General features: G+C 40.1%; 2 protein-coding genes across 17 annotated transcripts in view; one reads left to right on the forward strand and one right to left on the reverse strand.

Annotated features, from left to right (window-relative positions):
* FUBP1 (far upstream element binding protein 1) overlaps positions 1 to 1517 on the forward strand; it is a 40410-nt gene extending 38893 nt beyond the window's left edge. For all 15 annotated transcript variants that reach the window (XR_014790497.1, XR_014790496.1, XR_014790498.1 and 12 more), the window contains one exon: positions 12 to 1517. Coding sequence is in view for 4 of the 15 variants with exons in the window: in XM_084852133.1 (XP_084708259.1) it covers positions 12 to 49 (38 nt within the window). In the remaining 11 variants the exon portion in view is untranslated. The remainder of the gene's footprint in view (positions 1 to 11) is intronic.
* The window catches only part of NEXN (nexilin F-actin binding protein), a 48314-nt gene continuing 22122 nt past the window's right edge, over positions 1119 to 27310 (reverse strand). Inside the window, exons 3-13 of one of the 2 annotated variants that reach the window (XM_084852144.1) lie at positions 26116 to 26307; positions 25885 to 25966; positions 24736 to 24884; positions 20716 to 20760; positions 16586 to 16783; positions 16210 to 16389; positions 15091 to 15282; positions 11202 to 11399; positions 10257 to 10478; positions 5316 to 5501; positions 2936 to 3304 (exon numbers count right to left, since the gene is read on the reverse strand). In XM_084852144.1, coding sequence (XP_084708270.1) covers positions 2936 to 3304; positions 5316 to 5501; positions 10257 to 10478; positions 11202 to 11399; positions 15091 to 15282; positions 16210 to 16389; positions 16586 to 16783; positions 20716 to 20760; positions 24736 to 24884; positions 25885 to 25966; positions 26116 to 26307 — 2013 coding nt within the window. Of the gene's footprint in view, positions 2855 to 2935; positions 3305 to 5315; positions 5502 to 10256; positions 10479 to 11201; positions 11400 to 15090; positions 15283 to 16209; positions 16390 to 16585; positions 16784 to 20715; positions 20761 to 24735; positions 24885 to 25884; positions 25967 to 26115; positions 26308 to 27310 lie in introns of those variants that run through there. The other variant, XM_084852143.1, reaches the window with a different exon arrangement.

The raw sequence follows: 27310 nt of genomic DNA on the forward strand, positions 1-27310 counted from the left end.
TTCACACACAGTGCTGAAGATGCTGCAAGCACCAAATCATAGCTCATAAAATCAGGTCCTGAGATAGTTACTTCCAATAAAGAGGATTCCTTTGAGTGTATGGCCATGGTGAGCCGATGAGCATGGACCATAGAAGGGCTCCATGTAGAAGGTAAAATTGGCAAAACAATACCGATTTTAAATGTATCCCATACTTAATGGTGTAGGGTATAATTTGCCTGTTTTAATCGCTTCTCATTCTTTAAAGTGCTATTTGCTTGACCATAAATGTTCCATAATTTGTTATGTGGTAATAATACAAGCCATCTATCAATTTACACTTTGCTAAATAGTCAAGCATAGATATGTTTTGCATTTCACAACTAAATTAATAGTTGTACTTGAATTCCCTCAAGCCACGTCATTTTTTGTTGCAGTTCAACATGTCAGATTTCATTTTTATATGAGAACTAGATATATGCTGAGGAGCTTCATCTTGGTTGGATTTTGTTACACCATTTTAAAATAAAGCTTATTTTTGCTACTCCGATTTTAGTCAAGGTAGCTTAAATTGAAATTAACTTCAAGGAGAAGGGATGCAATAGAAAAAAATAAATTGTTGGTGTAGGAGATGATAGATGACCTGCTTTAATAATCTTTTTATTTCATTTTAAATTTTCTGGTGGACCTATAGGCATCTTCTTGCACTAAGTGTAGGTTTTCTGTTCAGTTTGTGTGATTTCTTTCAAAAACATTGGGGTGGATTGAAAGATTCTGTTCCACTCATTGAGCGGAACCTTTGGATCCAGTCCATAGATGGTTAGTTTTCTTTGAGCAGTTCATGTACTACAGCGGAAAGAATAACTGTAAAAATTTTAACAGAGAATCTTAGGCACAAGGGAGAGTAATATTTTAAAAGAAAAGAACATCTTAATTTCAAGTGATAGTGATGTTTACAGATCACCCTCCAGTATGTGTTCTCTGTAGGATATGCTTTGCTAATTAAAAAAAAAGCAATCTTTATCTAGATTTGTTGTGTAAATTACACTTCAGTGATCTTAATAGATAGGTAGGCTGTATCATTCACTAATCCTTTCTCTTGAAAATGTCAGCTGCTGGGAAACCTTTCTTTTCATAAGTTGAGCATAGAGCTTTTAGGTTTTCTTTGTGTACTAGTGGTTCATAAAGCAAAACAATTGGGCTCTGCAGAGTGCATAGATCCACCTTTCATACTGGTTGTAGCCTATAAAACTCTTCTGTTTATGCAACCTTTATCCTATATGCATGCAAGATGCATTTTCGTCCTGAGATAGTGCTCTCTACAGAAACTACCCGTGTTAAAAAAAGAAGACTGTCTTTTAAAGGCTACTGTGATGGGAAGTATCTTAGGGAGATGCAGCTTGGACGTGAGGTAAATCAAATGCTTTACAGTATGTTGTGTTGAGCTTGCAATATTGACATTGTATGTACTCATGAATACACATTAATTGTAATGTTTTTGTATGAGTTCTCAATAAATGTAAACTAATGGGTAATAATTTGTCTTCTGTATTGATTTTTCCCAATATTTCCTGTTACAAATACATTAAGTGCAAGTGGCCTTTCTGAAATGAAGAAAAGTATTCAATTTTAGGAACTTGAACACATTTATTAACCTTCCGATTCAGAATACAGAATAGGAATTTGATACACTGTTATGTTAAAGAAAAACCAGTCATCTCCTGCACAGAATGTAAATTTGAATTGTTCTGGCCAATGAATGAAGTGTAAGCCAAAATCCAACTGGAAGATTCTGCAAATGTATTCCACATCTCTTCATTCTGAGTTTCAAATGCATATTTAAAAGCATCTGGAGTTGAGCTGGTTGTTTCTCATATAGCAAAAAGCATAGCTGTGGTAGCTATTTGTTCTAAGTATATGTATGAACCATATATATAATTTTGTTTGTAAATATTGCAGTGAGATGATTCAGTAGATAAGTTATACAAGATGAGATGGAAGTTGAAAATCCATCCACTATCATGCTATCACCTTCAACCTGAATGATACAAATTTGGTTCAGTATTCCAAGCAAGATGCTGGACAGTGTCTACCAGCTAATATAAAATAAATGTAAATGCTTGATTTCAAAGAACTTTGACTTACAACTGCGTGTACACTTGGTAATTACATAAATCTGCTTTCAAGCTATTATAAACTTGATTTAATTTTATTAATGCAGATTAAAAGGAAAATGTTGCATTAAACAAAGCATAACTTGAGTAAACTACATTACCTTTTGGCTGCTTAATAGCTTAACCAAGCTTAACTTTTTGCTCGTAAAGTTGCCAGAAGCAAAGAAATGGGCTTTGGCTTTTATGAAGAATGAATGAATTGGGTCTTTGGCTGTGGGAACTCAATTTAAATTTTGCCTTTCCATATGGCTTTAGCCTAATTTCATATCTGAAGACAGTGAAATTAAGGTTACTCTTAGTAGCAAACTACTTATGAAAAGTAGCCTATATACACATCCGTTAATTTTCACCACACTGATGCATACTTTGTTGATGTGGTGAAGAATTGGTGGAACCATATGGCAAGCTGCTTCACACAAACAGCTTCATTTGCCTGATGGAATATTGTCACGTGGAGCAATACAGTGGCATAAATGAGCAGCCACCAGAGTACTGCTTACATGTATAGATCGAGCCATTGTACATCAAATGAACCAAACTTCTGTTGCCAAATTTCAGTCAAACCAAGAGAATCGGACAACTGGGTATTTTTATTTGAGGAATGATAGACAACTTCTTGTTGGCCCCACCACAGGAGAGAGATGGATGCAGTAAATTTAGAGAAGGAAGGTTCCAGAAAAGGTAGATTTAATAGTCATCAGCTAGAGAAGAGAAGAGAAAAGAGTTAAGAAAAGATCAACAGACTTAAACAAGAACTGAAGAGCTAAGAGCTTGTTAAAATGTTAACTCTTACTTTCAATAGTGAGAATACAGGTGCTAGCTGATGTTCCTCTACAGTTTACTGCTTTACACATATATTCGCCTTCATCTTCTGGGAAAGTTTCTGGTAAGTAAAGGCAGTATGTTTCTCCTCTCTCAATATACTGATAGTCCTCACAGTCCTGCAACATTTCTCCTTCAAACCACCATGTAACTTCTGGCTTGGGTTCTCCAGTTATTTTAACAGTAAACCTTACTGGTTCACTATCCACAACAGACACATTTTTAAGAGGTTTCTTGAACCATGGTGCACCAGACCGTGCTTGCTGTTCTTCATCTTCATAAACAGAGCCATTAACAATGCTCCCAACCTCCTCCTCCTCTTCTTTTTTCTGCATTTAAAATAGAAATTATGAGAACAAACATGTTTTGTTTTGTACATCAAACAGAGTGACTTCATATTTGCAATATCGGTATTTATTAGAGATCAGGTCAGTTCTCAAAAACTGACTTGATCTCTTTCACCCCTCGCAATATTTTATCGCACTATACTGTGATGAAGAAACAGCCTTGGATAAAGTTGTACAGAGGAGCAGGCTTGGTTCACAAAAACCCAGGCTACTAGAATAGCCAGGAGATTTTCTGATATTATAAATTCACATAACCCTATTATTGGGCCAGTTCATATTCTTTATTTGTAATGCCTAGTTTTCTAGGTCCTTTACAAAAGATGAGAAACCATCCCTACTCAAAAGACAAAAAATAAGCATTAGTAGACACCTACAAGTACGTTAGGGCTATTGCTAGAAAGCACTGATTTCTAGGGATGGTGGAGAATTTCTCCCCGAAACTTCGGGAGGCTGAGCGCCAACGTGTTCGGCCCCCCGAACAGGTTTCGGGGAGAAATTCTCTGCCCGCACCCCCCCCCCGCCCGGGACGGGACTTACCTTTGCCGAATGTCCCTCCCGGCAGCGGGTCCAGCCGGCGGTTCGGCGGGTGTTCGTCCGGGGCGGGAGCGGCAGCCAGTCTTTCGACCTGCTGCCGCCCCCGCCATTCCAATAAAAGAAAAAAAAAACGCCCCCGTGATAGGCTACGTGACGATTAACGTAGCCTATCACGGCTAGATCTGCAAAGTCAGCCGTGATAGGCTACGTAAATCGTCACGTAGCCTATCACGGGTGACTTTAAAAAAAAAAACTCGTACGGATAATGGTGGCCCCCATAGGGAGCCGCCATTCCCGTTCCTTATTTGGTCGCTGTAGTCTATGTAAATCTTTACGTAGACTACAGCGACCAAATAAGGAACGCGAATGGCGGCTCCCTATGGGGGCCGCCATTTGCGTACGTGCTTTTTTTTTTCTTTTTTAAGTCACCCGTGATAGGCTACGTGACGATTAACGTAGCCTATCACGGCTGACTTTGCAGATCTAGCCGTGATAGGCTACGTTAATCGTCACGTAGCCTATCACGGGGGCGTTTATTTTTTTTTAAAAAAACTTTGGAGTTCGCGGCCGGGCGAGGCGGGAAGCCTCCCCCCCTCCGGCCTGAACTTCGTGGGGGGAGCAGCGAAGCGCCTCCCCCCCACCGCAAACAAGCTTCGAGGACAGGTAAGTGCCTTTTGTCCACCCCTACTGATTTCTTGCTCTAATGAGCGAGTGCTTAGATGTGGAGGACCAGACTGTCCCCATGGGGACAATGAAGTTCTTCACATAGAATGGGCCTGTGCATACATATTGTCCAGCAGGCCTCTAAAGTGCTAATATAGAGATGATTGGCTACTGTGAATTAGCTAACCATGAAATAATTTAAAATTGAATAGACAACTTTAACTTTTAAATTACTGAATAAAAATCAGATTGTGCAGAGATTTACTAGCTCAGTTTTTAGTGATTCCACTGAGTTATGTGGAACACACAGGGTGTAAACTGCCAGGAGCCAGTGTGGAGTGGTTGTTTGGTGTCAGACTAGAAGTGAGGAATCCAGGGTTCAAATCTCCATTCAACCATGAAGCCCACTGAGGCTGAGGGCCAGTCACTGTCTCCCACATGGGAACAACCTTGCAGTTCTGAGGATAAAATGGGGTGGGTAAACCTTGTATGCATCTCTGAGCTCCTTGGAAGGAAGACTGTTTTGTTACCTTTTTATCCCAATCTGGGACACAGCTGAAAAGCAACACTCGCTCCTTACCCTTTAGGGAGATCACTACCTTATCCCAGTGGTGTTCTCAAGTTCGCTTTTTCCCCAAAGCGTGCCATGGTGAGCATCCTGGGCAGAACCTGTCAAAGGTTCTAGTTTGGCCACCATCAGAGGAGAGTTCTATGTCTAACTGTTACATGAGGATGGCCCGTTTCATTTATACAAAAACTCCACGGTGTTATGGAGAGGCTGTTAGCCCTCTGATACCTTTTGTAATGCTGCATCAATTTCCTTCTGTTCAAATTGCATGCGTAGCAATTTTTGTTCTTCAATTCTCCTCTGTTCCTCCTCTTCCCTTGCCTTTGCCATTTGTTCAAATCGAGCCTTCATATTGACCTTGTGTGTAAATGGAGCTTCAGATTTTGTGGCTGGTTTCACATCTACTTCATCTTCCTGAAAAAGTTTTTATTGCTTTAATCATACAAGCTAAACCAAAGAGACTTTGCACTAACAGTGATCATACAAATGCACTTGCTCATGCCATTACTGATCGCCACTGAAAACCTTCATGTCAGCCACTGTAAATGAATTCAAACATACATAACAGTTGTGTTTGAGCATTAGTTGGTGGGAAGGTGGGGTTTAAATTTAACAAAAAATGTCAAACCAGGACTGTGGAAATAGTGAGAAAAGGCCATACTACAAGTGATGGGGTTTACAGATAAAGTGTAGCAGACCTAGTTCAAAAACAGCCAGAAAAGGAGTGAAAAGGTATTGTAGGAGTTGAAGCAAGTCTTAAGTTCAGTAATTTAGAATATGAATATTTAGAATATGAGTATGAGTAAAAGAATACCTTCCAGTACATGAACTTGCTTTCCATGTCTTCAGTTCATTCTATGTTTTAATTTAATCTCTTAGAAATCAAATAAAATATGAAGAGAAATATATTACTGTGTACTAATGGGAATACATGAACTTGAGCACTCTCCGGGAGTGAGCAGAGGACAAGAAGGCCTGGCGTGCTATGGTCCATGGGGTCACGAAGAGTCGGACACGACTTAAAATTCCCAGTTTGTCCCAGTTTCATATCATCCTTCTTCCAACAAATATCTGTGTATGGTCAAGAGAACTGGGCAGCATTTGTTTAGAAGGGGTTATAAGCCCGAGGATGCTGAGAATAATCACAAACTACTTAAAACAACAACTTAAAAGGGTAAAACTGTCAAGAAGGAAACTGAAGGCTCCTTAATAGCAGCCACCAGAACCTTTAGCCTGCTGCCAAAGCATCCATGGTGAGTGCTCCCGGGGTGTGCACATCTGTTGCCAAGCCAGTGCAGAACTATACTTACCTACATCATGTAAAAGCACTGAAGTAAGAAGAGGGGAAAGAGCCAATGTAGACTTTTCTAGTGAAATCCACCACATGTGGTATGGTGGGTAGGAAAGAATGGAGTATAACAGAAAAGGCCACCTATTAGGAGGTACAATGCAGAAGATGTTTGAAGCATTGAATGACCTGGTTCACACATCACAGCAGCAAGTTGTGGGTTATTTAACTCATGATTTGCAGAGATGTGTGTTTATATTTTCTGTGAACAACCTCTGATCAGCCTGATTGGAGGTTGTGAGTATGACTTGTGAACCCAGACCAATGGAGTTCCTAAATAACCCAATAGGCCATGTTTAGCTCCTACACAACCCAGCGGCCTGGGTTCGCATGTCACACTCATAACCTCCAATCTGAGGTGGTTTAGAGAAAAAGGAAGCAGTTTGCACCCCCACAAATGTGTGTTAGTTAATCCATGATGTGTGAACAGCCACTATGTGTAGACCTGAGAATATCAGACAAGTATGCACAAATGACAGTGCAGGACTGGTTAAAACACCACACAGACACAGATGTTACTACGTTTTTGGAAGGAGAGCTAGTGCTGACATTGCTAGATGTGGGGAAAAGGGAGCAGGCCCCATACTAGATAAAATGAGTATATACAGGTTGTTACCTCAAGATGCAAGCCCCAACAAAACAGAGTTCCTCCAAATATGTTTTATATATAAAACATATACTGCACCATCAGAATTTAAGGTTTTGAGGAAAGGAAGAGTAAAAGCTGACAGTGATTTCAACTGAGACTTCATTACCCTGAAAGGGTGGTGATTTGCAGATTTGTGGACGGCGTGGTGAATACTATTGCTTTAATCCTACTTAGTATTTACATCTATAATATATCTGAAATCTGTAAAAGTATCCTCATTAGTCTCCCTAAAAGTAAACAGCAGCAGAGTCCATCATGATCAAAACTTTACAAGATGAGAAGCAGAAGCTGTGTCACAGGAATATGACTGGAAATTTTCTCATGTCCAGAAACATAATTCATACACACGGATAGGTCTGCATAGCAGACTTCAGCTGATGCATCTTCCTATGCATTTGAAGTTGCCAGAACTACACCATCCAAACCTGAACAACTGACTGAATTCCTCTGTAGTTGAATCACAGTGACTGCATACTGAACTACAAGGAGCTGAGATCACTTGGTTATATTTCAAGCAAAAACTATACCTCTTAACAAGGTCCAGCACTACATCTACAATCCAATTTCTTCCAGATGGCAACATGGTGACGGAATGTGAACACAGACACAGAGCAGGTGTTCATGCTAAGTGCTGTTCACTCTCTCCTAGCTTCTAGCTGAAAGGCCACAACTAAGTTTTAGGATATTTGGCATGGTGTAGGCCTCATGATAATACTATTTGATAAGGGAGACTTGCGAGTTCCTGGATTTTTTACACAAAATACTGAAAACTTGATGGAAGTTTCAGGTAGCAGCCTTCAATAAATATTCCTCTTTAAAGGGAGTAATGGGAGGAGGGATGAATGTGTGCAAATATTTGAAATTTGCCTAATTTTGAGAGTAAACCAACTTATCAAAGTACTTTCAGTTTATGTTTTAATTTTGCCAGGCATCAAATAGGTCAAATGCTAAATACTACTGCACTCCATCTATCAGATATTAAATACCACTGCAGATCTATCAGCAAATACTACGGTTATATATCAAACTAAAATTGAAATCAAACTATTATTGGCTATCAAATAAAAATATCAAATACTTTCACATCGTATCTGGTAAACATACATTTGGCATTAAAATTTACAGAACACAATTTTGGGACTAAATTCTTAAAGCTCTAGGAGAAATACATGCATCCACAGGTTCCTGAAAGGGTGGAGCAGGGCAATGGGTGGGGGGGATCCTAACTCATGTGGTTTATATGTCAGTGGAGCTTGCAGAAGGGAACTCTGCTGACCTGTCCCAATCCAGAAATTAAAGTTTCTGCTAGTTTCCAGAGTTATTTTTAGAAGCATGAAAGCCCCCCCATTGCACAAGTGGTGGGTCCCATGAGCAAACAATCAGTTGAGGTGGAGCAGCCCTATTGGATACTGCCCTCTGTTTCCCACATGGAATCTGAATTGTGTATTGACAGCCCCTATTTCTCATTTAGGTAGATTCATAGCAAGAATTCCCACAAAAGGAGGTCACAATACCATTTTCATCATGGATATGACAATAGAAATGGGGCACTATGAATTAGAAGTGCTGTCTAACACAGACCTTTGTGTGTTTCTCAGATGTACAGTACCTGTCAGGCTCTAGACCTGCATTTCATGCCAAATATGAGCTTAATATTTCATACGTTGCTGAGTTTATTTTATTTGTTAAATTTGTACCCCGCATTTCTACCAAATGGTGCTCAAGGAGTTAGTTGTTCCTTTTTGTCCAAAACCATTTCAGCAGTGCAAGTAGACATACGATGGTCCCTTTGTTTTTAAGGATCAAAGACATGACAAAGCCTTTTTCGTATTTTTAAAACAAATATAGTGAAGAAGTCTCACTCGAACCTTTGTTAATTGGCTCAGGATATGCCAGCACCGCAAGCCCTGGAAAATCACAGGGACCTTATAGACTTTGCTTTCCAGGTAGGTCATGTTTGAAGGTGATATACAGGATTCTTACGTAGCTTTCATTCCACTTATCTGCCAAATATTGAAGACTGGCACTAAGCCAATTTTGGTGATGACAACAAAGTGCCCATAGCCCTTAACGATATATACAATTGGAAAAAGCCAAAGTTAAGGCACAAAAATATACACAGTTAAAATAGTTTAATGTTAAGAACTGCAAATATTAGAAACATATCCAAAAATGTATTACATATACAAAATAAATGTGAAACCTAAAAACTGTGATGTTAAAATGTTATAATATTATAAAGGATTTCATTTGTTATGTTTTTTCTTTGTAGTTTTATACAGGCCACTGACGAAGACAAAAAAGGTGAAACACGTTTGCCCCAGTTTTTAGGTTTTACAATTCTGTTTTAATTTTGTATACTGCGACACATGTTTTGGATACACTAGGTAGTATCCATTAGAGGTATCCAAATAGTGCGACCTGCCCCTTCCAAAAACGAGTGTTTTCTCTTGTGTCAGTGCTTGCACTCAGAAGCACGTGGACCTGGGCTGGCCATGCACAGACCAGGGCCCGGCGGGGCTGGCCACACGCATACAGCCCCTATTGGTTACTACCCAATGTTTTAAATATTTGCACTTTTTAACATTAAACTTTTAATTGTGTATATTTTTGTATCTTAACTTTGGTTTTTGTCAACCAAGCCAATTTATACATTACAGATCTGACCAAGTTGTAATTACATGCAACAGCTAGTAGTCCCAGATGCAGATGTGCACCACCATCAAAAGATTATTCTGCCAGCTAAATGGAGTTCAGAGGTGATGCAGATTGAGAATTCTGCTTCCTCGATAGGCGCATCTGTAGCATTGTTGCAGTTTTTCCCAGGACAATTGCATGCTGCAGCAACATCTAAAATCTGGTAATGACATTTCATAACTATGTGACATGTCCAGGCCTTGCAATTACTAGATGTCAACATTACCACTTTCCTTATGGAAAACCAGTAACCATGTGGAGAAACTGCACTGAAGCACTGTATTAACCCATCTCAGCAAAGCTACAGGTCTTATGGTGGCAAGACATATGTGCCTAAAAACTAGCACATGACAAATCACTCAATTATAAACAGGACCTAAGGATGACACTGGAAAAAGCAGGTTTTTACCATCTGAACTATGACTGATTAAATAACAGCACAATTTTCTCAATAGTCATTACAAAATCAACATACCTCTTGAAATTTCTCTGCTTCCCTTTCTTTTATTTCCTGATCCATAGCTCTCCTCCTTGCTCTTTCTTCTTCAATTTTTCTCTGTATTTCTTCTTCAGACAACTCCCCAATTTTTTCAAACTTTTTCTTCAAATTCTTTGCTTGAATTGAACCACTTCTTTTTAACTTTATTAGCTCCTCATATTCCCTGCTTAACTCAAAGGTTTCACATTCCTCCTCCTCCTGTTAAAGGAAAATATGCCACAAAAATACTGTCAGTTTAACAGTTTTTACAGTAAAACTATGCATTTGTATGTACTTCCTCATTAAGAAACTGTTAATTATGTAAATTACATTAATTTGAGTATGGGCACTAAGTTGCATGGTTCTGTAACATCTTGCCAGCCGTTTATTTATGTCAAGTCAACTGGGGCTTGGATTCTGAGTTTCCCTCCTGTGAACAGAAAGGAAAGGCTCTGATTCAGCAGCATTTCCCACTGGGAAAGGGAGAGGGATGATTCCCTTTACAGTCCCCAGCATCACCCCTCAAGCTCTTCCAGAGAGTCCCCCAGCCAACCACAGCAGATGGGGGGGGGGCATAAAGGCTGTAGGAGGAAAGGGGAATCAGCAAAAGTTGCCATATCCCCCTTCCACCAGGAGGAGCATCCTGTGAATAGAGTTCTGCTCATGGGAACGTATTACTTTTGCTTGAATCCAACAGTGTCCTTCTGCCAGTGGAACAGAGACTGCTGGAGGAAGGGATTTCCCCTCTTACGGCCTCCCCACTCCCCCCAAATCTGCTCCAAAGGTCTGCTCACGTGATGGATTTAAGGTCAAGCTTGCAATATTCAGGCTCTAGTGGCAACCTTATAAACTATGGATGCTTTTCTCATTTCATGGCATATTTCTAGAAGCAGGTAACTCTGGATAAAAATATCACAGCAACTTATGTTAAGTATAACAGACCTCTCCCATTTCTTGTCTGAGCTGTTCAAATTCTTGCTTTTCCATTTCCAGTTTTTGTCTGCGCTCTTCTTCTGTGCGTCTCTTTTCTTCTTCCATTTTTTGTCTCAGTAATTCTTCAAAGTTAATTTCCAGTTTTCCAGGTGTAAGAGATTCTTGAGATACAGTTTTTGACATCAGTGAAACCTCATCATCTGGGCCCTATTAGAATAAGTTACTGTTCAGCACAAGCATCCTCTATCATTAAATTATAACTTAAGACATCTCAAGCAACTTAAATCCCTAATGCCCCTAATAATTTACAAAGACAAGTGTCTTGTGATTTAATGCACAACCATTCTTAATTATAGGTGTGACATATTTGCTTATCTTTAACTCTTATTAACAGCTTAATAAGCTAAGATATGAATGAACTCTTTGCCTGTGCATTCAGCTCCTTCGTTTGAGCTGTCAAACAAACACGGAAATGTTCAATTAACTGTAATTTTCCATTTTATCTGGTTAAACTAAGGTTAACAGGTTCAGAACAAGCCAGAAAATTAAACCATGGTTTGAAGTTGGTTTAATACCCTAGTTTGTTCCAAAGTTGCTAAAAGGTGAAAATGAAACTATAGTGAATTGAAGACTTCTTGGTTTGTTTGCCCATATATATCTCGGCTCAGTAAGCTGAGATATCATCCAGAAACAATAATTGTTTCTTACTTGGAAATAACTTCTAACTGAAATCAGGGGACCATTTTCCTCATGTTGATCTCAGTGGACAGGATAGGGATGTTAGAGAATTCCGCCATGGATCCCAGGGGGGCCGAATTCCAGTGAATTCACCCCCCCCAGGAATCCATGGCGGAACACAGCCCCCCGCCCCACCAGCCCATGAAAGCCCTGCGAAAAGGAGCCTACCTGGCTGCGGCTCCAGCTCTGGCGGCGGCAGCTCCGGCCACTACCAGGCTGCTGTGGCCGCAAATGGCAGCTGTCATAGTGGCCGCCATTTGCGTCCCTACGCCGGCCCATGATAGGCTACGTATATATTTACATAGCCTATCACGGCTAAAGCAGGGGCGCAAATGGTGTTCCCTACGCCATCTGCGTTCCCACTTTAGCCGTGATAGGCTACGTAAATATTTACGTAGCCTATCACGGGCCGGCGTAGGGACGCAAATGGCGGCCACTATGACAGCTGCCATTTGTCATGAAAATGGTCCCCTGATTTGCGCCCCTGCTTTAGCCGTGATAGGCTACGTAAATATTTACGTAGCCTATCACAGGCTTGCGTAGGGATGCAAATGGCGTCACCTACGCAGGACACCATTTGCGTCTGCACCAGCCTGGCAGCGGCTGGAGGCCCCGCTGTGGGTTGGCCCGGCTGGCGGCTCCGCGGCCTGGCCACAGAGCGGAGCCGGACGGGCAGGATTCCGGGGGGGGGAGGAACAGATTGCCTCCCCCCCCATGGAGGATTTCGGGGGGAGGAACGGATCACCTCCCCCCACCTGCGGAACCCGGCGGAGCCAGGTAAGTGGGGTTTCGTACACCCGTAGGACAGGACAGCTGTGTATGCACAAGTAGCTGTTTGTGGAAATGTAACTTTTAAGACTGGAGTGTTAATGTATCAAAGTAGAGGAACTGAATTATTGTGAGTAGTGAAATATTAGATAAAACCAGCCCTAATAACACTTTAAATGGAATATGGATACAGGCACTAATGACTCCTAACCAAATGGTAATATCACTGAGCATTTGGTTTCAATTTCCTGTATTTAAAACAAAGCACCACATAGTCCAGTTAATCACCAGATGCAATCTTGTTCCAGTATGCATTCGTCACAATCCCCATTTACTCATGAGTAATTCCAGGACCATAACAAAAAGTGTTCCCACTATGAGGCAACAGGATTGCAACCAATAATGAATGTATCCATAGTTTAAGATCTGATTCGGAAACTCCTTTTGTATGTCCCACCACTAGAGATGTAAAATTTCTGGAAATGCTTTTTTCCAGGGGGCTTTGGAAAAATTCAAAATTTTGGAAAAATTAAAAAATAAGCAAATTTTCTTTAGTGCTCTTTACAGAACTAAAGTCACTTTGTTGCTTTAAGACAGCCTTCCCCAAACTGATGCCCTACAGATATTTTGGACTTCAGCTCCCATTAGCCCCAGGCAGCATGGCCAATGGTCAGGAATGCTGGGCACTGTAGCCAAAACATCCAGAGGGCACCAGGTTGGGGAGGGCTGCTTTAGGAACATAAAGCAGCCTTTCTATTCCTAAAGTTATTTTATGTATGACTTAGTTTGCTCATAAAATTATTATAGTTTAAACCTTTTAAAAGTAAACTCAGTAAATTTGTCATTATTGTCTTAATAGATTAGAACTACATTCAGTGACTGCCACAGCATCGAAAACACAGGACTCTATAGAACAAAACTCAAGTTGACAAGAAAGCACATTTACTGTCAAGAATGCACAATGGTGACTCTACCCACATGTTGGGAAAGTGAGCATAAACGTCTATCAGTAAAATTTACTTTAGATCATTAATTTTAATAAGGAGTGAAATAACTAACTATGCTGGGAATCTTACAGAGAGGATTAAAAAATATTTTCCCCATGGCTTCATTATTTCCAGACATGTTACATCTCTAGTCTTTCTGTAAAAGTGTTCTTATTATATAGTTTTTAGAAATCATTTTGGAGGGAGCAAAGTCTGGGTAACAATATATAAATACTTTGTCTTAAATTCTGAAAGAAAATATTTCATAATCCAAAGCTGTTCAATTTTTCGGAGAAAAACAAAAATGCTCCTTGGGGGGAGGGAAGAAACCTTTTTCCACTTTTTGGTTTTTTCCAGGCCTTCACATCTCTACCCACCACCAAGAAAGGTTTTGTTGGCAGGAACATGGGACAGGGCCTTCTCTGTGGTGGTATGCCAATTATGGAACTCTTTCCCTAAGGAGTTAGACTGGATCCTTTTTTGTTCAGTTTCAGATGGGCCATTAAAACCTTTTTGTTCTGCATGGCTTTTGAGTGATTTTAAATGTATTGACTCCACTCTCTGTTTTTAAAAGTTTGTTTTCTCCTGTTTTTAATCTTGTGTTAGTATGCTTTAAGGTTTTTAAATCATCTTGGGGGCCCTTTCTGGACCAGAAGGCATCTCAGAAATAATTTTATAAATAAATAAATAAATAATATCCTCACACTTTAAAATAAGTTAATTTTTTTGGCCAGCTTCATTCCTGCAGCAGATCTCAAACAAAACAAACATGAATCAAAGTTAATTTTTTTATAATATGATTTGAACACCTCAGGGACCAGTTATTTAACTTAAATGAGCCTTATTTGAAGGTAAATCTCTAGCTTTGCTTCAAGTGGACATGTTTGTAAATCAAATATGCTCATTTCAATTAAGTGAAGCTGAACAATGAGCTGCATCTCAACTTCTGCAAATTATGGCTTGGATCCAGAGATCCCATGTGTGGAACTCTCCTCACAAGATGCTCCTACTGATGTGAGGGAAAGAAGGCATTTTTGCCAGTTTCCTCCTCCCCTGCAGCCATCTGTGCACCTGAAAATCCGCCACCAGATTTGGCTGGGACACCCTCAGAACAACTTGGCAATGGGGATGAGGGGGCTACAGGGGGAATCAGTGAAAATTACCTCTCCACCCCACCCTCCATTCTGCCTCTGGTAACCTCCACTGGAACTAAGATCCTTCAGTTCACAGAAAAACAAGTCTGGAGCCAAGCCTATGGGCGTACATTTTGGTATGTTGTTTTTCTGCATATCTGCAAGTGTGTCCTGAACTGTCCATGGAATTCCACTATAGTGTTCTCCGTGTAGAATCTGATGGGAGTGTGTGTGAAAGACTTATCACTAGAGTAAGTGAGCTACTTTATCTACCATGGTTTTTCTTGCTTCAGCAAATGCCTTTTTCTCCTCTTCTATACGCCGTCTAGCCTCTTCCTCTGTTCTTCTTTTTTCTTCTTCTTGCCTCTGTCTTTCTAATTCCTCAAAGGTAAATATCAGTTTCCCCGGACGGAATTCCTTGACAGAATTTTCGGAATTTTCTTTATCATCATCATCGTCGTTTACCTTAAAGAAAAACATACATTTTAAAAAGCGTTTAAAGGAAGGTTTAAAGGTGCAGCCAGTCTGGGAGATATTGAACTTTGAAAGAAGCTGAGAGAAGGTTTCAGAATTTAAGGAAATGTACATATATAGGTAGATTTATTCACCACTGAATACCAAAGGTCATGTAAGCTAAAACATATAATAGTAAATAACACAGTAAAGACAAATACAAATCTTACAGAATAAAAACGTGACAGATGCTTACCATGCCCTACAACAATAAAACAGCAATGCACCAACCTGTACTTAACCTAGGTTTGTAACATTTTGGAAGCCTGGGTTTTTATATCAGCTGAGGCTAAAACAAAAGGATCAATTTTACAAAAAAATTGTTGGATCCAGACTTTGCCATCTGCAATTTGAAGGGTGCCTCTTGTCTGCAGAAGGCAAACACCAGAGGGATCCTAATGATGAAAAAGGGACAGGCAAATTTTGCTGATTACCTCCTGGTCCAGCAACCATCAGCACCACCTCCCAAACTGTTCCAGAGGATCCCTCAAACCCCCAAAGCAGAGTTTTGGAGGGTGCAAGGGACTGCAGGGGGGATGGAGGAAATCAACAAAAGTCACCTCCCTGCTTCCACTGGCAGCAGTACCCCTGGGTGGAAGTCTGCGCAGAGAATGCTCTTGCCAGCAGGAACAAAGTCAGGATCCAACCCAATGTTTCAGTCTCCTTTTAGTAAAGTTGGTAATTTTTAATATTTGCAGATCTGAGAAATGGGAAACACTGCACATCAGGGCCCCAGTAAATCTTCTTTCTTATACAGTTGGAAAGTCTTACACCATGTGCTCATCACAAATGCAGTAACATAAGTCACCTTGCTATATCTGCCTTCCATAAAGATCATCTCCTATCCATATATGTTCTAACATACCCCTGTATGCTTACCATTTGCTGCCTTGCTTCTTCAAAGGCACGTTTTTCCTCTTCCAAACGTAGCCTTGCCTCCTCTTCTGCTTGCCTCCTCTGATTTTCTTGTCGTTGTCTTTCCCATTCTTCAAATGTTAATTTCACTTTACCAGGAGAGGGAGATTCTTTTCTTTCACTGTCAAAGCTTTCATCTTCATCCTATATACAAAGTTTATTACTTAAATGTAAACTTCCATGATATTAATACATGCATACTTTAAATCTCAACTTTTGCTGCAGACCTAAGCCCACTTATCTGGAAGCAAGTTTCCCTGTAATCAATGGGGCCTACTTGCAAGTAAACATGCTTATGATAATCATGCAAGAGTGGTTTTTTTTTTCCAGTTTTGCTTACCACATCTGGTGAAAAATATTTGACTTCCCTGAGAGCTTGTTTTTCCTGCTCATATCTCAGTCGTTTTTCTTCTTCAAGCTTTCGCCTTTCTTGTTCTTCTCTTTCTCTCTCTAGGTCCTCAAAACTTATTTTCATCTTCCCAGGTGTTTTATTAGGTTTTACAGGAACTACTGTCACTAGCAATGAATCATCACCTTCCTGTTGTTAAAAACAAATGTTGCCATAAATAGTGGAGCTACTACTGCCTGTGAATAATTAAGCTTCCACCAAAACGTTCACTTCCTTGGAAAATGGGTGGACAAAAGCGGTGGCCACAGTAGAACGAAACCATCTTCCAATGGTCACATAGCCTTTAGTTAGCAAATAGACATCAGGGGAAGATGGTGTTCCAACTCTGGGTATAGGTGTTGGCAAGGATGCATAAGAACCTTAATCATGTGTTGCATTTGTCTAACACTTTTGAATGTTCAACAAGGTATTAGGATGGATCCAGACATGCCATTTCATGCACAGAAGGGCTCCTTCCATTTGCAGAAAGAACTCTAATGCAGTGGAGGCTCCCAGTGGAGGAAGAATGGAGGCAATTTTTGCCAATGCTTCCTTTCTCCTGCTCAAAAAGGGGATGCACGGGGAGGCAGAATCGATAAAAAATTGCATTCCCTCCCTTCCTCTAGCAGAGTGTCCCATGAGCGGAACTGCTCACAGGAAGTCTACATTGCACCCAGTGTATATGAAGCTGTTGGTAGTCCTTACAACAAGCCTGTAAGGTAGGTCAATATTATTCCTTTATTGCTGATGGAGAAGTTGAGAGAGAGTGACTTGACTAAGCCATTAAATAAGTTCATGGCAGAAGTGAGATTCAAACTGTTCATTTTTAGAACATTCAAAATGCAAGGGGGAAATAAAAAATGTACAACTAGCCATTACCTTTATTAGGACCAACCAAAATGCTACAAAAGATTGTGCAAGCTTTGAGTTCTCCAGAACTCTTCATCAGGCTAGGTGGTACAGGAGGCAGGGGATGGGGGCAAGAAACAGAAAAGTTAAAAAATCAAGCCAGAATATAGACTCAGTTCCAAAATGGTGATACAATAGAATGGTAATAAAATGGTGGGAGTAAGCCTATACTGCAAAGCTCTGTTAGACAGGCATCAGCCAGACATTTCACAACTCCCCATCCCCTTACTCATGGAACCGTGTGGCTATCTTTGTTTATTATGTTTCTCAGTTTTAGATCAATCTGCTAGCCAGTATTATACCACACCAGTTTACACATGCTTGACTACTGAAAGTATCTATTCTAAAATGTCCCTAGTCTGTTTGAAAAACAGCAGTCAAAATCAGTCCAGCCCTAAATCATTATATGATATACATTATATGTTTTCATGAAAACAAGTTAACAGTGCTAACTCCAGCAGGAGCCTGGTGTGTGCTCCGAGGCTCTCCCATCCCTTTTTCCTCGCACAATTACTTTAAAGCTATCTGACTCCCTTCTCTCCTACCTAGCCCTGAAAAAAGGCATATTACTAAAACCTCGTTGGCGTGTTATCCGGTCTACCATATTTGTTAAGTAGAAAAGTCATCCTGTTGTAAATGTGCAAAAGATTTTAAGAGTACTTCAGCTTTTCAAGAGGTAGAAGAAATTTATCTTTTAAAAATTAAATTGAGTCCCCTCTTCTATTACCCAGAAGCTAATCTGCAGAATTCTATTCTACTTTAATAAACGTGTAATTCATTGGGGGGGGGGGAACCAATGCTAACTTTTTTCCTCAAATGTTAAGTTCAGGTAACAAACCCAGTCCAGAGAGAAGCAGAGCATTTAACTTTTATTTTATTTATTACATTTATATCCCGCCTTTTTTCCTCTTGCAAGGAACCCAAGGCAGCTTACATTATCCTCCTCCTCTCCATTTTATCCTCACAACAACAACCCTGTGCGGTAGGTTGGGCTGAGAGTCTGTGACTGGCCCAAAGTCACCCAGTGAGCTTCCATGGCCTAGTGGGGACTAGAACCCAGATCTCCTGGCTCCCAGTCTGTCACTCTCACCACTACACTACACTGGCACTAATACACTGATAACCCGGTACTAATGTTGGTGGGAGTCATCTTAACGAGATTAACACCTCTCAAATGGAACTTTCTTTACCTGTAGTATTTCGACCATTAAAAATACATAATAAAAATACTAGATCCAAATTTAGTACCCTTTCTCAAATGCTGATCTTGGAACATTTCATTCAATCTGAAAAGATTAGATCAGCACTCCTAAACATTTCTGGGTCAGTGGGCACATTTGGAATTTTGAGAGTGTTGAAGGCACTCTCACAAAATGGCTGCCATGGAGACATTTACCCATTTATAAAATGGTTACTGTGGTGGGCATGGCCCGCCATAAAACACTCAGAAGGCAAACTGGTAAGACTAAAAGAAACATAACTTGCTCAAGAACCTAATTACAAGGCAGAGGTGGGGGTCTGAGCTCCAAAACACAAAACCATTCTTTGGAACCCAAATACAAATGGTGCTGGAGAGCAGCACTTTCCTTTGCAGCATGCTAATATCCCAGTTAAAAAGTTTTAGGATGCAGTGCACAATACTGCTGCTAGTCCAACCTTCCTTTCTGCCATCTCTCTGCTCTGTCTTAAAACCTCCCTCCCCATCCCCACCAAAGCCCATTGTGTTGTGTGCCATGGGATCATAACTATGTTACATAACTTCATAAGCCACATAGAAGGCATAGCAAAACTGCCTACATTGCACAGTAGGACCTTGCGGCAATCTTCATGTCTGACCCTACGCTCCTCAGCCACTGTGCAGAGGAACTTATTTCCATGTAAGAGCTGCCATCTGGACAACTGCCAGCACATGAGAGTTCCATTAGCAGCTATACAATCATGACAAGATACCTTAAAATTGCTACTTACCCAGTTTTAACTCAAATACGAGTACTTCTACTTAACAACATTACAGATCAGTTTGTTAGTGTATGTCTGATTAACCATGTCCAAGTTTAAACACTACCCAAGATGAAGAGAAATTTTTAACTTATTTCCTTGTAAATACATTAGAAGTTAAATGCTTCAGTTTGTTTCTTATATTTATATCCCACCTTTCTTCCATTATGGAGCTCAAACTGGCATATCTATGATTCATAGGCAGTCTCCCAGCCAAGCATTGACCAAACTGAAATCAGCAAGGGTCCTACCTGGACCTACCTAAATGTTAGCTATTAAAAATATAGCTAATTGCTTGAGCAATCTAAAAAAAAAAATTAAATCCTGCAAAAGCAAATAATTCTTAATTTAAGAATTTCAAGAGACTTCATAAAGAAGCTCCTGGAAAGCAATCTTAAGATAGCTCTGAAAGCCTACATCTTAACTGACTTTAAGACTTTTTCATGGTTAGTAAATCATTTGGCTATGAACTTTTTTTTAAAGCTGTCAAACAAGTTGTTAGAAATTTAGTTCTGTTACCGTAAATAGGTTTGTTTCGACTGACATAGTGGAATCAAGACAGCACTCTTTCTGAAGGTAATTCACTATTACAGCCGCTTACAATGTGACTGTAATAGCATTACATCAGTGAATACAGTAAATGGAGTAGCTGCTTTAGGTGCTATCAGACCACAACATGTACTTTGGACCTATGTAAACCATGATGTTCCACCTATTCAATGGTAGCAATTTAATCATTCCATCCACCTAATCCAGTGGCAAAATTCTAAGGTGTCAACCAGCAGATGGCATTTCAGAATGCCCCTCACATTAGCATAGAAATTCAAATAACAGGTCTGAAGTAGATACAAATTTTACTTCTAGCAAACAGATGGAAAATAGGAAGCAAGATAAAATAATGTGCAAATGTAATATCATCAGTAGTTAAATAAATGGTAAAGAATCAATAAATCACCACAAACAAAACAAAATGGAAACAAAATAATAGTAATTCTGAAGTTACATTTAGCTCATAGATGGAGCCAAAACACCGATCAGTCCAAAAGTACTCTGCTATCAAGTGTGATCTTGTGTCTTTCCCAAAATTAAATTGTGTTTTTGAACACAACCATTACTATAGGAATAACAGTGAATCATAAATAGGTGAATGTTGCATTGTAAAGAAGTCTGATTACCTCCGATGCCGATTCAGTTCCCGAATTGTTTAATTGTTCATCAATCTATTAAATAAGAATTTTACACAATAATGTTACTTTGACTCTTTTTCCTTCCCCTTTCAAAAACATAAAATGAAAATACTGTGCAAATCGATGAGTGATTATAAATAGAAATGTGGCATTAAAAGGTGCAAATATAATGCGCTTTCACTTTCAGTGTAGACACTTAAATCTGTACAATCCCTGGCCAGACATTACTCTCCATAGATACATCTCAACTCCATAAGAACTTCAGGCTTTAGTACGCTCTGCCTCATCCAACACCAAGTGGAGCAGCTTCTGAGCTACCAAGCTGAACACAGCTCACCGGCTTTGTATTGTGGCCCTGTTTTAATAGTCCCAGGGAAGCAGCAAAAACAGGAGGCTTGGCAAGCCCCTGGTGATAAATGGCTGCTGGGCTGCATTTGGCTTGGTGAGTCACAAGTTGTACAGGCTTGGTAATGAGCAAACTGTGCTGTACCATGTTTACTAGAAAGCACAATCTCCCTCTCTGTGATCTGAAAAGACCTTACAGACCAGGAGGGGTGGGTGCTGGCTGTGGTTAGGTGTTCACCTAACCACAGTACTACCCAGTTAATTTGTTTCCTTCTCCACATCCTAATGTGGTTAGCCAGGTTGAGATTTGTCTCTGGAGAGTAATGTCTGACTAAGGCTTTAGCCTGACTAATTTATTTAGGGCACAATCCTATGCACGTTTAGACAGAAAAAAAAGGCCTACAATTCCCAGCATGCCCCAGCTAGCCATGCTGGCTGGGGCATGCTGGGAGTTGTAGGACATTTTTTCTTCCTAAACATGCATAGGATTGCACCCTTATATCACTCTGCATCATATTCGGACTACACTTGCAGGATGTTTCACAAATGGTGTTTTATGTGCCTATGTATGCACACACATATATGCGCACACTCTCAATTTGATGTACATGTCAAATGTGAAATTCATCCCTTTTGAAAATATTCAGAAGTGATCAGAAAGGATCAAGCTGCTGCTTCCTGGCTGTTCAGGCACCATTCATGAATCTCAACACGCATGCCCTTCACACTTGACAAGACATGTCTACATTGTTCTCAGTTGTGCCTCCCAAGTACAAAACCTAGAGTGTAAAGCCATCCTCATGTGACATACTGGAATTTAACTGACAGCAGCCATTTGTCAGAGCTTGCAAAACTAACTGCTCAATTACGCAATTATTAGTTATTTGTACTTCAGTTTACATGATGATGATGCTAATGATACTCAAAAGCAATTACATTCTGGCAGGCTGAGGTGGCTTAGTTACAGTCTACTCTACAACAATGGGCATTTGTTATGCTGTGAAACAAGTAAATGCCACGAGAAGGAACTTTAAAAAAATGCACCTTTCCTATGAAAATTTATGGCCAATTAAATGTTACAGCACTTGTGTGGAGGTCACCAAAAAAAACCCATGGCAACATTCATCACAGCGCACAAAGGGTTGTATCCCACCCTGACTGTCTGTCAGAATAACAGAAATTGCTGGTGGAACAGTTTCACCCTCCCCCCTAGTACAGCCCCCTATGTGCCCCCAGATCTGTTCCAGAGGGTTGGGGGACCCTTCAGAGTAGATTTGGGAGACATATGGGAGGCTGCAGGGGAGATGAGACCAAGGGGAATTCCACTCGCATGACACTGGATTTAAGAGCTTTTCTACATGAGGCTGTTAATCTGTTATATTTGCTTTTGCTTTTGTTGCAAAATTTAGATCCGAGCACTATATTCGAGTACTTTCCTTTCCTGCTTTTTCCACTATATAACCTCTAGGTAGCACTGTGGTATAGCAGAATAGCACAAATACACAAGAGGGAATGGAGCTTTCTTTTGTGTTCACAATTAAATGCCGCATTTTCTCTGCTCTAAAAAAAATCTCGCTGAAAGTGCTGGTTAGACACAGAAGTGAAACTGAAGGGTCACATCATCACCTAAAGAACCCGTAAACAACCATGAGTGGGAATGACAAGCACACGATAAATGTCTGACATAGAAAAGCCCTGAGTCATTGCATTTAAATCTAATGCCATGTCCCAGTCATAATGCAGTATTTGTACTCTAGCATTGCTACCACCAGCAGTATGAAGTGATGGCTTGCTAAAGGTGCATGCCATCAGAGCATTCTGCAAGGACTTTGTAGTGGCTGCTGTGTTGGTCTGTAATGTTTAAACCAGCAGTTAAGAGTGAAACTTACTCCTTAAGAGTAAAAAGTTGACATAAATGCTTTAATAGTCGAAATATAGCTACATACAAATTAGTCTGTTTGTAAGAAGCTTTCAATGCACACAGTGGACAAGTAACCCAAACTGCTATGGGGTCTGGCCACTGACCTCAGAGGCCAATATGGCAATCTCCCTTACTACTAATTAGAATGGCTATAAGGGACACCGGAACTATTTAATGTCTAGTCATTAGCCATGACTCACTGGCTAATACAAGTAATACTCACTGGTACAAGACCCAGACAGAAGTCACCAGTAAGGCTGTAAATGCCATGAAATTAGCATTAGGTGAGAGTCATTTTAATAACTTAGCTACATTTCATCCCATGCAAACAAAGCAAATAATTTTTACTACAAAATTTCAGGCTCAGGACTGCCTTTGAACTGACAGGTTGTCCATTTCAAAATTCAAAAACTCTTTAGTAAGTCATACAAATCCTGTACAGATACTCCAGATGCAATTTACTTTATACTATACCATACCCTGCCTTTAACTCCCTGTATGCCAAAAGAAAAGCATTTTCCTTCTTTGTTCAAAGCAGACAAAAAGTGCCTTTTTATGTCATCTTTTTTCTATGTCTTTCACTGGCCATATTCAAATAACAAGAAACATCATTTTGCTCTTTCAACACCCAGGTATAGATCATATTACTTGAAAATATTAACTTTTCCTCTAATCTTGCAACATGCTGTAACTTACAACTGGTGAGGTAGAATATATACTACTGGCAGCATGATTTGATTACCAGTTTTATACGGGTGCAGGACATGCTTGCATTAATAACCATCTATACTCACACACAAAATCCTGGACTCCTGTTGAGAAAATTAAAGTATTAGGAGACTGATCCTAGAGCACAAATTTCAAAAAGAGATTCATGTGGTTGGTATTAAGGGTGCTGTGTAACATACCACACAGATACCACTCCCTGGGAAACAGTGTGGCTATGGTGTGTTGAATTCATGAATGCCTACAGAAATTATCTCAAATGTCACTAAAGAAGTGAATAGAGATTAGAACTTGGCTTAGATTTACCCCATCCCCACAGAAGGGTGGCTGCAGTAAAGCCAGAGGTGGTTAGTTTTTAATATTCAACAACAATGCTTATAACTTTGGCTTGGGTCCAAACTCTCCATGGGTGGAGTTCTGCTGGAGGAAGGAGGGGGCAGTGATCTTTGCCAATTGCCCCTTCCACCTGCTGAAAAGTGGCTCCAGAGGGCCAGGGAACCTTCCAAAACAGCATGGGAGGTGGCATTGGGGGTAGCTGGAGAAATCAATGAAGGTTGCCTTTCACCCTGTCCCACCAGCAGGAGCCTCCCCTGGATCTCAGTGGCTTCCGTAAACAGAAGGAGCCCTTCAGTTTGTGGAAGCGACGCTCTGGCTCCAACTCTTGGTAAACGAAAACCAGTTGCGGCAAAACTACATTATCAGCAACTAAAAACATCAGAAAGTAACAACTTTCATTGCTGGATACCAAACTCTATGAATAGGTAAGCGAACAGACCAAGGGTTTCAAATGCACAATGCAACTGACTGGTAGACTACTGTGTGTGCGTGCACACATGCACCCCCCCCCCTAATGCATGGTATAAAAGTAGGGTTTTTAAAAGCTTCATATACAACATGATGTTTGAAATGCTATGTGTTCATTTTGGAAATTGGAGGTGAAGATGCATTCTACATTTTTAATTTGCATGATGAGTTTTTGTATTTGAAAGGTATTTTGTCAATTACTGTAAGCCTACCTCTTGTGCTTTCTTTGCCAGTTCTCTCTGAATTTTCCTTTTCTCTACCATGTCTTGTTCAATTCTTCGCTGCCGCTCCTCTTCCATTTTTTTCCTCTCTTCTTCTTGCCTCTGCTTTTCCATTTCAGCAAACTTTCCTTTGACAGTTCCTATGAACAACAAAAGGCAAAAGTGAATGGCTTTTGTTGGTAGAGAAGTAACGTAGAAAACTAACACGCTATAAATATAATTTTTTACTAGTTTTCTAAACCACCAAAAGTGGCACCTGAAGCGGCGAACAACAGTCAAGAATAAAAATAATCACACTAGGCATACTAAAAATCAGCTCTACAATCATAAAACTCAGAAATGCAACTAAAAAACAAAGTCCAAAAATGTATCTTTCTATACACTAGAATAAAAATGTTAATCAAGACAATCAGGCACTGAATTCCAAGAAGGGAAGTAGCAAGGTGTGCCTTGAATGGAAGCATATTGTAGCAGATGGGCATCGCCACAGAAAAGGCAAAGTTCCTTGCCCTTGTGGATCTCGCTGCTGTAAGAGACAGCCCACAGAGCAACATGTCCCCTCGAGATCTAAAGGAGGACGGAGGAGCATGCAGAAGGAGGAGTTTTGGAAGAAACACAGGCCCCAGGCCATAAAGTAATCACTAGTACTTTGAATTGATCTTGCAAGAATGTGTGCAGCCAGTGCAGATGGACCAGAACAGGCTGATATGGTGTGTCCTGTGCCTGTCACGAGGTAAGCTGCAACATTCTGCACCAGCTGCAGCTGTCAAACTAAAAGACAGCCACACATAGTGTGTGCACAGAGTAATCAGTATACGAGACTGGGCTGGCTCAAGACATTTTGCTGCCTGAGGCAAATGACAAAATGGCACCTCCACCTATTCCGTATACAGAAGCAGACCAGACTGGCAGTTGAATCTTACTTTAACACTGGCAAGAGGACAGCATTCTCCACTACTTTGAGAGCAACAGGCTGATTAGGGGGTGCAAGGCAGGCCACATGGCACACACAGCTTTGCCTCTCTCCACCCCTTAGCACCTGCCACCTAAGGCAGCTTCCTCACTATGCCTAATGGTAGGGCTGGCATAGATGATGAAGGCCAAATCCCTCACAACAGGGATTTTGATTTTTAATCTTACCTGTCAGTTTTGGAACATAAGCTTTCTCTACTTTAGAAAACTTTTCGTCATCATCATCATCTGAAGCAAGTAGTTCTTTCATCTGAATAACAGATCAGAGACATTAATGTTGATGTCTTTAAGACTTTGAAATAAAAATTCTAGAGCATTTATATGAGCATAGAAAATAGTTTCTATACCAGTATCAAGGTATAAAAAGAAACAGAAACAAGTATTTGCAAAGGAAATGACCTCCTGCTTTCGCCTGTTCCATTCTCTCTCTCTAACATATTGTTCTTTTCTTCTTTGCTTTTCATCTCTAGATCGTCTTTGATTTCTTTCTTCCCTTGCTCTCTGCATGGCTTCAAATTTATCCTTTACATCACCCTTTCCAAGTTTGGGCACATAGGACTTTGGGACAGGTTTAGACGAAGAAAGCAGAATCTTTGTGAAGATGTAGAGAAGGCAAAGACAAGGAAAAGGTGGTAGAAGGAGATGAAGAGAAATTGCATAGTATATTAGGCAAAATGTGAGATTTATAGAAACACTTAATATAAATGGAATCATGTTTTTTGTACTCTAAGCTGCATTATGCTATCTAGATTTTTTTTTAGACCAGAGAAAGCATCTTGGACTTGCTTATGGTTACAAAATCTAGACCCTGAGAAGGCTCCTGTACCTTTAACCCTCTGTAGATAGATGGAGTCAATCTTACTCCAACAATGCAAGGGGGGATCACTTTTTTCTGTCAGTCTTCTACCATTCCATGCTCCAGATATTTCTTAACTATGATGATGTATGAATTGCCACATGGTGTTTCAGGGATCCCCCTCCTTAATCTAGTGAAAATGTTTTCATTCTTACAGCTTTTTAGGTCAATTCTGTCCCTATTGGTATGGCTGAGAAAACTGAACAATCCTTCACATAAAATAAATATGGTTTAATATTTTAGTTACTCTTCATATCAACAGATGCTTAGTCCAGAACTTGTGAAAAACAATATTTTGTCTACTTCATAATAGACAAATTACTCCCTTTTCTTAATATTACTACATGGTATTAGGAGTCAATAGTACCTGCCAGGTTTACAAAACCATTACAAATCTGATTTTTAAAAACATTTTCTCCCCAGTTAGAACCTTCCTTGGGACTCAGCAACACTGTATGTGTGTGTTTTTTAAATACTCATTCTGCTTTGGGGGACATTTTGCCCTAATTGTGAGACTCTCTCACTGTGATTTGTGCCATATGAAAACATTACAACGGATGAACAATTAGAACAATATGCCCAATAAAGCACTATATGCCATCTAAGCCCACAAAATATAGGTTGCATTGCATTTCCAAAACATCACATGCTTATAGTGTGTGTGTGTGTGTGAGAGAGAGAAGATGATGGTGCCCTAGTGGCACATTTACAGGGTTCTGGCTGAATTATAAGAACTGA

This window comes from Heloderma suspectum, chromosome 4, assembly GCF_057233095.1.
Source record: "Heloderma suspectum isolate Gila_16-S chromosome 4, 16-S_ref, whole genome shotgun sequence".
NCBI classification, from domain to species: domain Eukaryota; kingdom Metazoa; phylum Chordata; class Lepidosauria; order Squamata; family Helodermatidae; genus Heloderma; species Heloderma suspectum.